At 36.1% G+C, this 15,864-nt stretch overlaps 1 protein-coding gene across 2 annotated transcripts in view; it reads left to right on the plus strand.

Annotated features, from left to right (window-relative positions):
• cyp33 (peptidylprolyl isomerase cyclophilin-33) overlaps positions 1–15,864 on the plus strand; it is a 183,883-nt gene that overhangs the window by 132,778 nt on the left and 35,241 nt on the right. For both annotated transcript variants that reach the window (XM_090381682.1, XM_090381683.1), the window contains one exon: positions 5,208–5,313. In XM_090381682.1, the coding sequence (XP_090237808.1) occupies positions 5,208–5,313 (106 nt within the window). The remainder of the gene's footprint in view (positions 1–5,207; positions 5,314–15,864) is intronic.

Genomic DNA, 15,864 nt, shown 5'->3' on the forward strand with positions numbered 1-15,864 from the left:
AGTTTTTTGTGGAATCCTGTGAGTAAAATTCCGACTGCTTCTGTTAGAACTATAATGGAGTTTTGGGATGCCTTGGATAAAAAGTTGCACGAAGTCCAAACTGAAAATTTACTTTTGAAAGATAGACTAAAAAGAACTAAGAAAAACAGTAGTGTAGGATACGCAGATGTTGTTAAAAAGAATGTAATAGAAGAGAAAGGAGCTCCGAATGTTCTGATAATTAAGGCCGATGCAGTGCGTTTTAAAACGAGTGAGCAGGTTAAGGAAGAAATTCTAAAGGAAGTGCGTCCATTGTTGTCAAGTATAAAAGTTCATAATATTAGGACGATTCGTGATAGAGGCGTCTTGGTTGAGGCTGACTCCAACGAGGACCTGGCAAGAATTAAATCATGTACTAAGATACAAGAAATAGGGTTGAAGTATGCTGTACCAAAGTTGATAAATACAAAAATAGTTGTTTATGATATAGAAGAACATATGCAAAAAGAAGAATTTTGCAAACAACTATGGCTAAAGAACTTTAAAGATCTTGGAATTAGTGAGAAGAAGATTAAAGAAGGAGTCGAAGTTCTTACCATTAATCGAAGTAAAGTAACAAATATGAATAACTGGATTGTTCAGGTGGTTCCAGAAATTTGGAAAATAGTGTGTAACAAATCTAGGCTATTTTTAAGGTGGTCCTCCTGTAAGTTCAAAGAAATCTTTGTTCTGACTCAATGTTATAGATGTCTTAATTTTGGACACATTGCAAAATACTGTAAAAGAGAGGTGGTGTGTGGACACTGTGCGGGCTCACATTTGTATAAGGATTGTCAGAATAGGGCTAATGAGCCAAAATGTTGTAATTGTACCAAGCGTGGTGTGGGGGCTGTCCATGTTGCAACGAGTAAGATTTGTCAGGAGTATGTCAAGGCCTTAGAATTATATAAAAAGAAAATACATTATGGCTAACAATTTGAAAATATTGCAACTAAATGCCCAAAAAGCAAAGGCTGTTGCATCAGAAGTCAATATGTACATGGAACAAAATGACGTGGCTATTGCACTCTTGCAGGAACCTTATTCCTTGAAGGAACAAATAATAGGATATCCGAAACATTATAGGATTATTAAAGAAGGGATTAATCCCTTAGCTGCCATAATAATTAGGAATCCTGATTTAGTCATAACTAAGGTTACAAAATTATGTAATAGATGCTATGTTTGTTGTGAAATATTGGGAAGTTTTGGAAGATGTTATTTTGTTTCCTTATATTGTCTGCCAAACAACGATATTGATGGTAGTGTAAGATATTTGGAAATGATGTATAATAAATTGGGTTCCTGTAGGGTAGTGGTGGCTGCGGATTCAAATTCCAATTCTCCGTTGTGGGGCAGTGAGGGAACCGATGAGAGAGGTGAGGTTCTCGAGGAATTCCTTGCTGCTTCCGGGATGGAGGTAGTTAATATATTGGGACATATTCCGACATTTAGCTCTGTGCATGGACAGTTGTACATCGATTTTACCTTGGCCACAAGAAATATGATTAGGAATGTTATAAATTGGAAGGTATTAAATAGTACTAGTAGTGACCACAACACTATCACTTTTGAATTGGGTTTTAATAATCAGAGCAGGGTTGGTATTGAAACTGTTGGGTTTAAGACCAGAAATGTGAATTGGTCTAGATTTGAACAAGAATGTGTTAGAAAGTTTAGTGAAATTTCTTGGACTGATAAGAGTGCAGAGGATTGTGTTAAGACCTTGACTACAGTTATAGTGAATGTGTGTGTGAAAGTTATGAAGAAGAACTTTAAAGTTAATAAGCCAGTTTTTTTGGTGGACAGCAGAATTGACTGAGAAAAGGAAGAATATGTTCTCTAAAAGAAGGGATTTTCAACGTGTTAGAAGATTAGGTGATAGTTATTTATGTAGTTTGTATAAAGATGTTTATCAGAAAGCTCGTGCAGATTATGTCCGGTTGTTGAATAAGACAAAACAAGATAGTTGGAGAAAGTTTGTTGGAGAGCGGGGATCTAAAGATCCATGGCGTTCGATTTTTAAGTTAGTCACTAATAAAAAGGCCATACAGGACATAGTTTATATGCCTGATGATTTAAATACGTGTATTGTAAGTTGGCAAGATTCTGTAAACAGGATCCTGGAAGATCTCTTCCCGATGGACACTGGAGAACTGGGGCGGGATCAGATGCAAATGTTGGAAGGGAACAAAAATTATAAGTCAAATATTGTGGAAGAACAATTTACTATGAATGAAGTAATAGAAGCTGTAGACTGCGCAAAGGATGGAAGGTCGCCGGGCCTTGATAAAATAGAAGTAATTGTAATGAAGAAGGTGTTTTATTTAATGCCTGAATTATATGTGCAAATCTTTAATAAATGTATGCAAGAAGGTACCTTCCCATTAAGTTGGAAAACAGCTGAAATAAAGTTGCTGGTAAAAAATACTGATGGGCTATTAAATGAAACCGGAGGGTACCGGCCTATCGCACTCTTGTCGGTTCTGGCTAAAACTTATGAAAGGTTAATTATGAATCGAATTATGATTAAATACAATGAAATGAATATGTCCTCTGGGAACCAATATGGTTTCAAAAAGGGTAAGTCCACAGAGGATGCAATTTATAAGTTGGTCCAGACCGTTGAGGCTTGTGATGGTAGGTACGCTCTTGGGATTTTCATTGACTTCAAAGGTGCATTTGATTGATTGTGGTGGGAAGGTATCTTAAGTCGCATTAGGAAATTAGAGTGTTCAGAAGTACTTTTTAAGTGCTTTAGAAGTTATTTTCAAGACCGAGAAATTGTTATAAGAACTAAATATAGTGAAGTGAAAAGAAATGTACATAGAGGTTGTCCTCAGGGTTCGGTGATCGGCCCCTTTGCGTGGAACATGGTATTAGATGAATTTTTAGAAGTAAATGTAGAAAATGTGGACAAAATTGCATATGCGGATGATCTCGTCCTGGCTGTCCGGGGCAATGCCCGATCTGAAATTGAAAATAGGGCAAAATTGGTTTTAGAACAATTAGTGGATTGGGCTGATATGTATAAATTAATGATATCAAGGAATAAAACTGTTCAGATGCTTCTGAAAGGAAGACTTAGCATGAACCGAGCCCCCACTGTGAGGCTTCAGGGTTGGACTGTTCGATGTGTGAGAGTAACAAAATATCTAGGAATAAGAATACAAGAGCGTATGATATTTACTGAGCATGCCAAATTTTTAAAACAAAAAGTTTCGACATTATATGCCAAGCTCAGGAGGGTTATTAGGAATGATTGTTGCATTAAAGGACGAGCAGTGAACTTATTATATGATTGTGTGTTTGTGCCTATAATCACCTATGCCTCCGGAGCTTGGGTCCATAAAGTACAAAATTCTACTATTATTAAGTACTTAACTCAGGCTCAGAGATTTGCTCTACTAGGTATTACTAGAGCATGTCGAACCGTCTCCTCTGAAGCCTTACAGGTGCTTTCAGACAAGATACCAGCTCAATATATGGTACTGTTTTATGGGTTGATCTACTATACTAAAAATAATGTTAAAAATACGTTATTTGGCATATCATCTTGCCCTGAAAATCGAACTTATCAGATAAGTGATATTAAGCAGGAAAAGAAAAGAATTTTAAAAATGATAATGGATAAGTGGCAAGATCAGTGGGACAGTAGTATTAAGGGTAGACCGACCTATAAATTTCTACCTAGAGTAGATCTCATAAACCATAGAAATAAAAATTGGTTGCAATTCGGTTTGAATGCAACCTTTTTGATAACAGGCCATGGACTTGCCTTGAGGTTGCACCAGTTGGGGTTGCGTGATAGTGGCTTATGTGAGTGCGGAATTCCAGAGACATCTGAACGTGTAATGCTTGATTGCCCAAATTATGTCGACTTAAGACTTGATTTAGAAAATTCAGTCGGCATGTCGGTGAGAGATGGACTATGGGTCTTGTTTGAAGACAGAAGATTATTTGCCTATTTTAATAAATATGTAGAAGCTGTCTTTAAAAGACGTTATCGTTTAATGCTAGATAGTGGAGGTCCGCCTCCCCGGGGCAGGGGCGTCAACTCTCATCATTAAGATTGATAGGATAAAGTTTAAGGCCAAAGTCAATTTTTCTGATGGGAGGCTAAGTGGCCGAATTTTGTGTTAATTGTTCTTATTTTGTGTTGTGAGTTTTCATTGCGTTTTAATTAAATAAATAAAAGTGAACTCTAATTGAATAAGAATTATAATCCCATTAGGTAAAATCCACGGATGGGCTACGGTCCAGGTAGTGGTCTTTCCTCTATGGAGGCTAAAATGGAATGTACTTGTTAAACAGTTTGTCAGATTTCCAACTCTTAATGTCATTAGTGCCAACATGTATAACAATATCACCTTTTGTGCCCTTAAAAAATGACATCTGCTCTACAGTACTATCAACCTTTGTTCCTGGCAGACCTACCCCAGTCCTATTCCACCTATCCTTTTTGCACAGTATATTTTTTGTTTCTCTGACAGTAGAGTCACCAACAATAGCTACCTACTGTGGGGGCCATCACATTCTGCCTTGTGGGGGGGGGTCTGCTTGGTAACCACTGTTTTACTGGTTATGTGTGTGACTGCAGATTTTCTGTTATTCTGCACAAGTCTTGTCAACTTCTACTAGCCTTCCACTTCAGCAAACTGTTTCCTACTACAGAATTAACTTTGGTTGGATGTATTTGGTTATTGGACCAATCTCGGTATACATAATCACAGTCATACATAAAACCAGATGGGTTGCAGTTTCCAAGACATTCATATTGGCAAATCTGGTGTTGACCTCCATGCCACATTCAAAGTCACTTAAATTTTTTGTCTTGCCCATTTTCATGTCTGTCCACTTGCTTTATATTGCATGGTATGAACATGTGATGCTGTTACTGAACGAGTGCTTAATTTCCTTAAAGGGGTGGATGTACCTTTTAAAGTTGCCACCTAGTATATGCATGTTCATGATTGCATGCAAAAGCTAAGATGACTACAGCTTATATGTAATCCTGTAAGCTATCTGTTACGTCGGTAAGTTTGTAATCTCCTTGACAAAGGACTGATTCAATAGTCTCATGGATAGTGCTTCCTCAACTCTAAACATTAAAGTTTGCAATGTTGATCCCCCCTCCCTATTTTATAGAGATAAAGCAAATTATTCTCATTCCTTAACTTTTCTCTCAGATGTGTCAAGGTGGAGACTTCACAAATAACGATGGCACAGGGGGCAAATCTATCTATGGCAGAAAGTTTCCAGATGAGAATTTTACATTAAAACATGTGGGACCAGGTATGTATGTGAATAGTGAAATTTGTTGCATGCATTCTTACAGAACTGAAATTGGCTTATTCCTAAAATTTGTTTTTATGTATTATGTTTTATATTAATGATGTATTTATTCATTCAAATTAATATGCTTCAGTGTTTGAAAAAAGTAAATACCAACGGTGGGCAAATGCGGCTCTTCGTTGAGTTAAGTGCGGCTCCCATTGAAAATTTAAATCCGTTTTTTTTATTATTTCAGAAATTTTTTCAGTGAATCTTGTTAAATTATAAAAATATAACTAAGTAACTAATATTTTGTTATACGGATTTTATGTTGTGTTTATTTTTTTTTTTGTCTAGATATCTTGCTATTTTTATTTTGATTATAAATAAATCCGTGCACATTTACACTGCTGGCGCCATCAGTGGACTTGTGCGTAAAAAGTTACGAGTGTAATTTTTCCGCGCCGGAAATTAATTTAATTATTTTGTTTCAATTTCAGACTTTGGAATTAAAGTTATTTAAATTTTTTGATAACATGACCTCAGAAAATATCAAAAAACGAAAATACGAACAAGAAAATAGAATCTTTCAAGAAGAGTGGGTAGAAAATTTTGCTTTTATTGACAATAATGGAAAGTCGTTGTGTCTTATTTGTAAAGTTACAATTGCAAACTACAAAGTAAGCAATTTACGTCGACATTACGAAGTAAGTCATCCCCACTTTTCAACTCAATATCCATTAAATTCAAAATTGCGAACAGAGAAACTTAAGTCCTTGCAATCTGGTCTTCATAAGCAACAAGGACTCTTGTCTTCTTTTAGTCGCGAAGATGACAGAGCAAACGAAGCTAGTTTTTTGATAGCTTGGAATATTGCTCGTGCCAAACGTCCATATGGAGAAGGAGAATTTATTAAAAGAAACTTGGAAGAAGTGGTTAAAGTTTTGGATCCAGATAATACAAAACTGCATAAATTGATCGCACAGGTTCCTATGTCACGCCGTACAACTGAGCGTCGTATTGGTGCAATTAGTAAAAATGTTGAAAATAGTTTGATGTGTGATTTGAAAAATTGTACAGCATTTAGTTTAGCTCTCGACGAGTCTACAGACATTCAGGATGTTCCACAATTGGCCGTTTTTGTCCGCTATGTATCTGCAGACGTAAATGTGAAGGAAGAAATGTTAGACCTAGTAGCTCTTATCGAAACAACTCGCGGTATTGATGTTAGAAATGCGCTTGATGAAGTAATGAATAGGTTTGAATTGCCTCGTGATAAACTTGTAAGTGTTGCGACTGACGGAGCGCCTGCAATGGTAGGGAAAAACCAAGGTCTCATTGGTCTTTTAAACAGCGATCCTAAAATTCCACGTTTCTTACCTCTTCACTGCATAATTCACCGCGAGCATCTCATAGCGAAGTACTTCAAATACGAAAATGTGTGGAAGATTGTTTTGCAGATTTTGAATTTAATTAGAACAAATGCCAAAACACATCGTCAATTTAAGAACTTTTTAGAAGAGTTGCGAGGGAATGACGAAAAGATGAATTGCCCAGTGATTTATCCCTATGGTGTGTTGTAAGATGGCTGTCAACTTATAATGTTTTGGGCCGTTTTGTGGAACTCCTAAATCCTATCATAACATTTACAAAAGAAAAAGGTAAAAAATACCCAGAATTAGAAAATGAAACTTGGCTTTCTGACTTAATGTTCCTTACAGACATTATAGAACATTTGCAAACACTTAATTTGGCTTTACAAGGAAAGGAAAAAAATATTATTGATTTGTCACAAACTGTATTTAGTTTTGAAGCTAAACTTCGACTTTTTGTGTACGATCTTAAGAACAAAATATTTAATCATTTTCCACGAGTAAAAGCAAATATAATTAATATCAAAGAAGAAAAGTTAGACGAATACAAAGAAAAATTGGAAGAATTGCAAGCAGATTTCAAACATAGGTTTGAAGATTTGAAAAGTTTGAAATCTACATTTGCATATTTTGTGAACTCATTTATTTGTGATATTATTGAAGATGGATTTCCAATTTCTGAAATAATATTTGTTGAAAAAGCGGCTGGGCAATTGGAGTTATTAGAGATGAAAGAGGATCAGGCATTGCAAATGCAGCACAAATCTACTAATGTAATTGAATTTTGGAAACTTGTGCCAGAATCAAAATATCCACATTTAAAGAAAGCTTCTTGCCGTCTAATTTCAATTTTTGGTACAACATATTGCTGTGAATCTTTGTACTCCACAATGAAGTTTGTGAAGTCGAAATATCGTTCACAGTTGACCAATCATCATCTCGCTGAATTGCTGCGAACGGCTTTAACAAATTTTACACCAAATTTCAAAGATTTGACCAAAGGTCTTCGTTAAATGTTATACTTTTTATTAATGCATTTTTATTATTAAAATTTTGAAATAATTATTTTGTATTTTCTTTCTCTTAATTATATTTTCTTATATATGTATACTTTACATAGCACTTAAGGCTTGTGTAGAATATGTAATCATATTAATTAAATTAAATTAAATTTGAATTTGTGTATTTAATACTATGTAACTATGGTGTGGCTCTTTATAATATATGAAAAACCGGAATGCGGCTCTCATTGACCTCATGCATGCCCATCCCTGGTAAATACTTTAAATACTTCATTGTAAAATTATATTGCATCAGTGAGCAAATGCATAATCTCATACATAGTAATTAGTTTTGTATATTCCTATAGTAAAACTGTATATAAAGTACTGGCTTAAGTAGTGATAAATACTGGGTAATTGCTATTTTGGTAAGCAACCCATTTTTAGTGCTGTTCTCCCTTGTTGGTCACTCATTGTGTATAATCAACTTATAAAGTTAGTTATACACATGGTAGATAAAGATAGAATAAATACATACCTGATAAATATAGAGTAAATACATATCTGATAAATATAGAGTAAATACATATCTGATAAATAGAGTAAATAATATCTGATGACAGCTAAACCATTTTATTTTTATTTTCATTTTATTTTTATTAATATTTTTTTGTACTAATTTTACTTTATAGTTCCCTCAATTTATATTGGTTGGTAATTCAGCCCATAATTTACTTATTTCATCATAACCTCTAGGAAATTAACATTCTTTTAACTTTCTACTACTATTCTTTTTCTACTTTCCTCACCCTTATAGTTACTGGCACCTTGTGTAACTTTCCCATCCATTTATACTTACTCAATTTAATTTAATATTAATACAAATTACATATACTCTTGCATCCTTTAATGCTGCTTTGCACTTTTAGGTGCATCTGTCGTACCTAATTTATGAATCTTGCTTTCACTGAAACCATTTCTACTGTTTACCTCTTTTCTATGTGACTCTCTTTAAACTTTTCTTTTAAAGAGTAAAATATATAAAAATTGAATTTATAAGAAATTGAAGAGGTGTATTAAAAGTATTGTAATATGGTTTATTCACCAGGGACACTGCACTTTTTTGCTGAAAGAACCCGATGACCATAATGGATATATAAGTTAATTGAGAGGATGTGAATAGAAAATGAGCTAGAAAAAGGGGATTGGAACTATGGGAAAATAAAATAAAAAGAAAATGAATTATTGCTGAAAATCTCATGATTTTAATGTCTTCATCAAGGGCCAACCATTGAAATCTTGGGAAAGACAGCAAGAAGTAGGGCCTCTTTTTCTGACATGTAATATATGCTAGTATTAGGCAGTAGCAGCAGGGAAATTTGAATTTAGCAGCATAGGAAGTTAGGCCTAAACATTGAGATAAACTTGGGAATAGTGAATGTATATTTCATGGCTTATCTAGGGTCAGCTATGAAATATACAGGAATGCATGGCCTAACTTCCTATACCACTAAATTCAAATTTCCTTAGTTGTTATTGCTCTGTTTCTGACATGAAATATACATGCTAGCATATATTTCATGTCAGAAACAGAGGCCCTACTTCTTGCAGTCTTTCCTGTGATTTTAATGGTTGACACTTGACTAAGATGGCGCCTCTGTAGCCAGGTGGGAAGGAGCAGCAGTGCGTAGCACACGCTTCTTGATTAGACCGGGGTTCGAGCCCGTCACCACCAAATACTGAGGATGCGGAAAGGTCATTCAGGGAATGACCACCGCATATCCCGGAGCAATATGGCCTTAGTTGCTAATGCTCCTAAAAACCAAATAACAAATAACAAATAACTTGACTAAGATGCTGAAGTCATGAGATTTCAGCAATAAGTAATTCTTTTTATTTTATTTTCCTTTCATTTTCCAATATTTTGCCGTGTTTTCCGTAGTTCCAATCCCCATTTTGTGGCTCATTTTCTTATCTCATCCTCAATTAACTTTTTATATATATATATATAATAGTTTAGTTAAGTTTATATATATATAAACTTTAACTAAATAAAAAAATAATAATAAAGCAAAGAAACAAACAAAGCATTACCAATCACGTGTTGCGGAAACACAATTTGAATATAAAATAAGAATATGGTAGCTGTATGGCAAGCCAAATAAGTGGCAAATGGAAAGCAAACCAATATAAAACTATAGCAACAAAAGAAGGGGGAGAATTGAGATAAAGGATGTTGCAGAAGGAATTAGTTCCTAACTTAATTTAAAAAGAATGTCAATTAATAATACCAAATAATGCTTACAAGTTAGTGCAAATGCATCAGATCTGCTTGCAGCTAACTATTAAAGAGTTATAAAATTGGCATCATTATGTATATCTCTATTGTGAATACCTTCACAACAAGTTGCCATGATATTGCACTACCTCGAATAAGTAACTCTTCACTATAGGAGAAGACTATTGTTACTTATTCTCAGCGGATGCCACCACCCAGACAGCACCGTTTTGGAGCTGATTGGCTCTTCTTCGGTGGGTGAGCAGGCACCCTGGTGTTGCAATGATCACAAGGCAGTTGCGAAGTATAACTCCAGAATATGAGAGATGTCTGATGGTGTGTAGTAATTTGAATTATGTTGCATTTTAGGGCAAAAGCCTTAAGTTGCGTAATGAGTTAACATGCTTACAAATTAGTGCAAATGCATCAGATCTGCTCGCAGCTAACTACTAAAGTTAGCTGCGAGAATAAAAACTTGATCAAGTCAGTTGAGGTGTGAGCAAAGCAGTGCGGGTGATGACTCGAGAAGGAAGGCTCATCTGAGCCACAGACTCATCCCTGCCATTGTGGCTAAAGTGGAACAGATATTCCTTAAAGACAGACATGGGACTATGAATTTTATAGCAAATGAAGTGAACATTAGTTATGGGTCTGTTTACACCATAATTTAAAGTTCTTTAATGTCTAAGATGGTAGTCTGATGTATTGCAAGATTTTGACACCTCCTCAGAAGCCCACAAGAAAGAATGTTCTGCGTAATGATATTGTTGGGATATCAGAGACATGGTGTCACACAGATATAAGCAGTGCAGAATTGGAATTTGGGGAGTATAGCGTGTACAGAAAAGATAGGAAGGGAGGAGGGGTTATGCTGTTAGTTAAGAAACATAAAACCTAAGGAAGTGCATCCAGTTGACATGGGTGGACACTGCAATGTTGAGTCTGTTTGGTGTGACATAAACACTGGGAAAGGGAAAATGAGAGTAGGAGTGTGTTATAGGCCTAATGACTCTTGAGTACAATGAACATTTGTGCAGAGAAACAGAGTGGGCCCCAGTTAATCAGAATGTCTTCTAATGGGGGATTTTAACTTTCCAGATATTGACTGGAACTTGTGGGTTGGTCACTCACACTCTAGCTAGACTTTTGTGGATTTATTGTAGGATTGTTTTCTACAGCAACATGTTCAAGGAGCAGCCAGAGGGAGTAATACCCTTGACCTGATTATCAGTAGTTATGATTCATGCATTAAGAAATTGCAGATAAAGGAACCACTAGGTGACAGTGATCACAGTGTACTGATGTGGGATTTATTTAACAATGTAACTACCATCAAGGGTAAAGGGAAGGGTTTTTGCTTTCGTAAAGGTGACTACAGTGGTCTCAGACAGTTTTTAAATTCTATACAGTGGGATCAACTGATGATGTTACTAACGGTGAACTCTAAATGGGACTTAAATCTTTGAGGCTACTAGGCTTTTCATACCAACTAAGAAATATTGTTCAAGGTTCAGGCCTAAATGGATGTCAGATGAATTAATGAGGCTCGTGGTAGAGAAGAAAAATGCATGGGATGCATATAAATTATCAGGCAACACAGAAGCCGAATATAAATTATCAGGCAACACAAAGTTATTGTTAACATAACGACACACAAGAGTGATAGGAACAGCTATTGTTGTTTACATATTGTTGGTTACAATAGCAAAAGTCAGCTGAGTATGATCATGCATCATCACAAATCTGGTGTCGGTATAGTAAAATTATGTACATGTGATGATCGTGAGGGCTCATCGCACTGCAGAACACTAGATTCCATAATGGGGTGCAAGTGCATTCCCCTAGTGTGATTCATGATAGTATTACTGCTAGCTATGTGTAGTGCCATGTAGTATATTGTTGGTTGTACTCCAGTATGTATAGGAGTACAACCAAAAATCAACTCCGCCTTTCCAGTATATACTCGAGTTCACCATTCACCGACTAAGCTGATGAAGAGGCACTTCGTCTCGAAAGCTACTGTATATTTTAACACTTTTATCATATTGCATTTTAATGCTTTTATTTTATTTTATATTTTATCTTTGTTTTAGTATTTTATTTATATATTATTTATTTATTTCAATAAATTTATTTTAATTTTGTGATTTTCAACTCGAAGCTCAAGGCCAGTTTTTCAATGTCTATTTAATGTATGGCCTGTATGTGCATGGTGTTACTGTCAGTTTGCCGAAATTGTTTGTCTGAAGCCTGTAATAGACAGCATTTGCGCTTGCACATCGGTGTAAACAGGGCCGGACAGTCGCCTGGGCCGCTGACACTTTGGGGGCACATGACATTGGGGGTGTCCAAGGTTTGACAGGGTGCATATGCTTCATGGAAGGGGAAAAACGAAAGAATTGGGTAAAGATGTGGAGACCTTTCTCTGTCCCTTTCTTTCTCTGTAGTACAGTAAACATTCGAAAATGCGTCCGATGGAAAGGCCCTCTGCCTTTCAAAGATTTTAGCAAAAATGGATAGAGAACTCGGGAATACCAGACTAACTGAAAATTTTCTCTCACACCCCTCAGAGATGGACTGAGTTTGTGAAACAATGGCAGCTCCCTTGAAAGGGACACTTTTATTGCCTTCTTCCAGGCTCTACCTTGAAAGAGGTATCAAGGTAGAGCCTGGTTAATATATTGAGAAAAACCCGCGTCCACCCTTCCATTTGTATCTCAACCTATTTGTAGCCATGAGAATTTTATTTTTCAAGTATCCTTACTGTGGACTAGAGTTTATTGCTTCCATTTGGTCCCTTCCGTTTACATTTTTGCTGAAACAGTGATCACTTCTTTCTGTGCATTTGTTCAAGAATCTTCTCACTATAAGTGTGTTGGTTGTCAGCAAGAAGGAAGCACTCCTTTTTGGTTTGTGTTTAGGAGGCTGCAGTGAAAATGTCATATTTTTTCACCGCTAAGAATCAATATTGACGCCTGATAAACACGTAAGTATTTTGAAATTTATAAATAACAATAATACGTTGCCAAATTTATGGGTAGCATTGAGAGTTATGCTGACAATTCCGCTAACTGTAGCAAGTGGGGAAAGGAGTTTTAGCAAATTAAAGCTAGTTAAAGCATATTTGCAATCATCAATGTTGCAGGCAAGATTAAATTCATTAGCAATATTATCAATTGAAAATGAAGTGGCTGCAAAGTTGGATTTTACCAATGTCATTAATAAATTTTCTGATATTAAATCAAGGAAAGGAATGCATTAAAGGAATTTTGTTTGGCACTTGATAAAAATATATTTGTAAAATAAATCATATCATATAAAAATATGTGACTTATTATTAGAAACAAAAAAATTCTTAAATTTTTATTTTGTATTTTTAAATAGCTTTGATGTAATGCATTGTAATGTAATGTAAAATCTATATTTATTCTGCAAGCATCTGCTATTAAGTATTGTCTGTCTCCAAATCCTTCCACTTCCAGATGGGATACCAATTTGAAATTTGGTGTAAATATAGGTGCTTGGCTACAATCCTATGTGCATCCCATTTCTTTCACATGAGCAGCTGAAAGTTAATTATAGAAACTATTATTATTATATAAATTAAAGGCAAGCATAACTGCAATCTGCTGCTAGTATTTTGATAAATGTTCTTATAAAAAATTGACTCTTTTGTAAAGTTTTTATTGTTAATATTTTAATATGACAATTACAACATTATAAATATTCTAGTTGTCTTTTTTTGTGTTTACGTTTGTCTTTTTAACTTTTCTGTCAAAAATAAAAATATTAATTCAATAAAAACACCTTAAATTTTTTCTATCTGGAAGGGGCGCAGGAATTCCTCCCTGCCCGGGGTGCCAGTATACCTCGTAAAGCCCATTGTATTATTCCCAGAGGTTTTAGATTCAAGGAACCGTTCTCCTGTACTATGTTGAAGCATCTCTCGACAAGCTACCTGAAGAGACTGCTAACATAATTCGCTTTAAACCAGTTTCTATTTTGCAACACATCTGGCCTATCACGAACAATCTCAGACGATGTCGATGGGAAGCTCTTTCTGCTTTGTGCAAAGCCGACACTATTGTAGTCTTTCCTGCAGATAAGGGACGGCGCACTGTTCTCCTGGACAAGTCCATTTATCTTCGTAAAGTCCTTGTTCTATTGCCAGATCGGGAGGTTTATGAAACTGCGCAAGACTCCCCTATGAAAGGGTTGGAGAAGTTGGAATCTAAAGTTAATAAACTTGTGCATTCCTGGTTTTTAACTAAAAAAGATTACCCAGAATGTTCGCTGGAAGCTTCGGGTGACAGGTTGTTGACTACTGTAGGTTTTATGGGCTTCCAAAGATCCGTAAGCCTGATATTCCTTTGCATTCCATTGTTTCTTGTTGTAATACACCTACATATGAACATTCTAAATATGTTGCCATATAAGTTATTAGCACCCCTTGTTGGGAAAACTGTTTACACTGTTTCTAGTAGTATGCATTTTTTGCATATTATTAAAGATTTTACTATGTCTGAGAGCGAGGTTATGGTCTCCTTTGATGTGATTTCTCTGTTCACTTCTGTTCCTGTTGTACAGGAACAGACGTCTTGTCTGTGTTAAGACGTCTTTTGAGCAGGGATACCACATTGGGAGACAGAACCTTGCTCTCTACAGATGATATTTGTACTGCTCTCAGTGTGTTTAACAGGGACACCCATAGCTGTGGGTGCCCCTGTTAGACCTATCGTGGTCAATATCACCATGGGAGAACTTGAGAGTCGGATTTTCTTGAACTTACATGTTCCTATCACTCTCTGGTGTCGTTATGTTGATGATATCTTCGCCATTGTTCCCCAGGGATTAGAAACTTGACTGCTGCAATATTTCAGATACCTATCACCTGTCTTTCAGTCTACGATTGAACTAGAGGTTGATAATACTCTTCCTTTATTTTTTTGGATGTTTTAGTCTAACGCATGGGTTTGCATTTTGGAATTTCTGTTTTTAGGAAGCCAATGTGCGCAGGCCAGTTTGCCAATTAAGGGTCTGCGCACACCCCTGGTCATTTACATAGTCTTTGGACACATTCTAGTTCGATTGGTGACAGGCAATTGGAGATTCCCAAAATTAGGGTGGAGCTTTCAAATTGCAGTTATCCACCTCAGGTTCTAGATAGATGTGAGCTCCAGGCTCACGATTGTGCAATCGTGGGCCTGGAATTTGTGCAATCTAACCCTCCTCCCATCATTTAATTTATTTCTACCCCCTACATCCCCTATTATCCAGGCGTATCGGAACATCTTGTTAGAATTTTGTCTCCATCATATATGATATGTGAAACTTCTGGGGAAGACATTACAGTCTATTATTTCTAAGGTGAAAACACCTGTTCCTCCTCTCCTCTGGAGTGGTTCTGTTTATAACATTACATGTCCAGATTGTGGAAGGTGTTAAGTAGGTGAGTCTGGCAGAAGATTGAAAGATCAGGTTTCTGCACATGAGGTGGCTCTTCGAACCACTACTTTTGAACGCTCCTCGGTTGCCGAGCATTGTTGGGTTGAGCAGCACAATCTTGATCTCCAACGGGATATTGAAATCGTTGACTATTCACGTGATTACCGCCAGCACTCATGGCTTGAAGCACTGCACATAGCTAGCAGTAATAGTACCACGAATCGCACTAGGTGAGTGAACTTGCACCCCATTATGGAGTCTACTGTTTTGCAGTGTGATTGAGTGGTGGCGATCAACACATGTACATAATTCTAGTCTAATGACACCAGATCAGACTCGTGATGATGCGTGATCATCCTTGGCTGACTTTTGCTGTTGTAACCAACAATATATACTGGAGTACACTATTCACCGACTAAGCTGATGAAGTCATCTTGAAAGCTATTGTATATTTTAATGCTTTTATCTTATTGTA

Source organism: Mastigoproctus giganteus, chromosome 9 (genome assembly GCF_048544385.1).
Source record: "Mastigoproctus giganteus isolate SK-2022 chromosome 9, ASM4854438v1, whole genome shotgun sequence".
Classification (NCBI taxonomy): Eukaryota; Metazoa; Arthropoda; class Arachnida; order Uropygi; family Thelyphonidae; genus Mastigoproctus; species Mastigoproctus giganteus.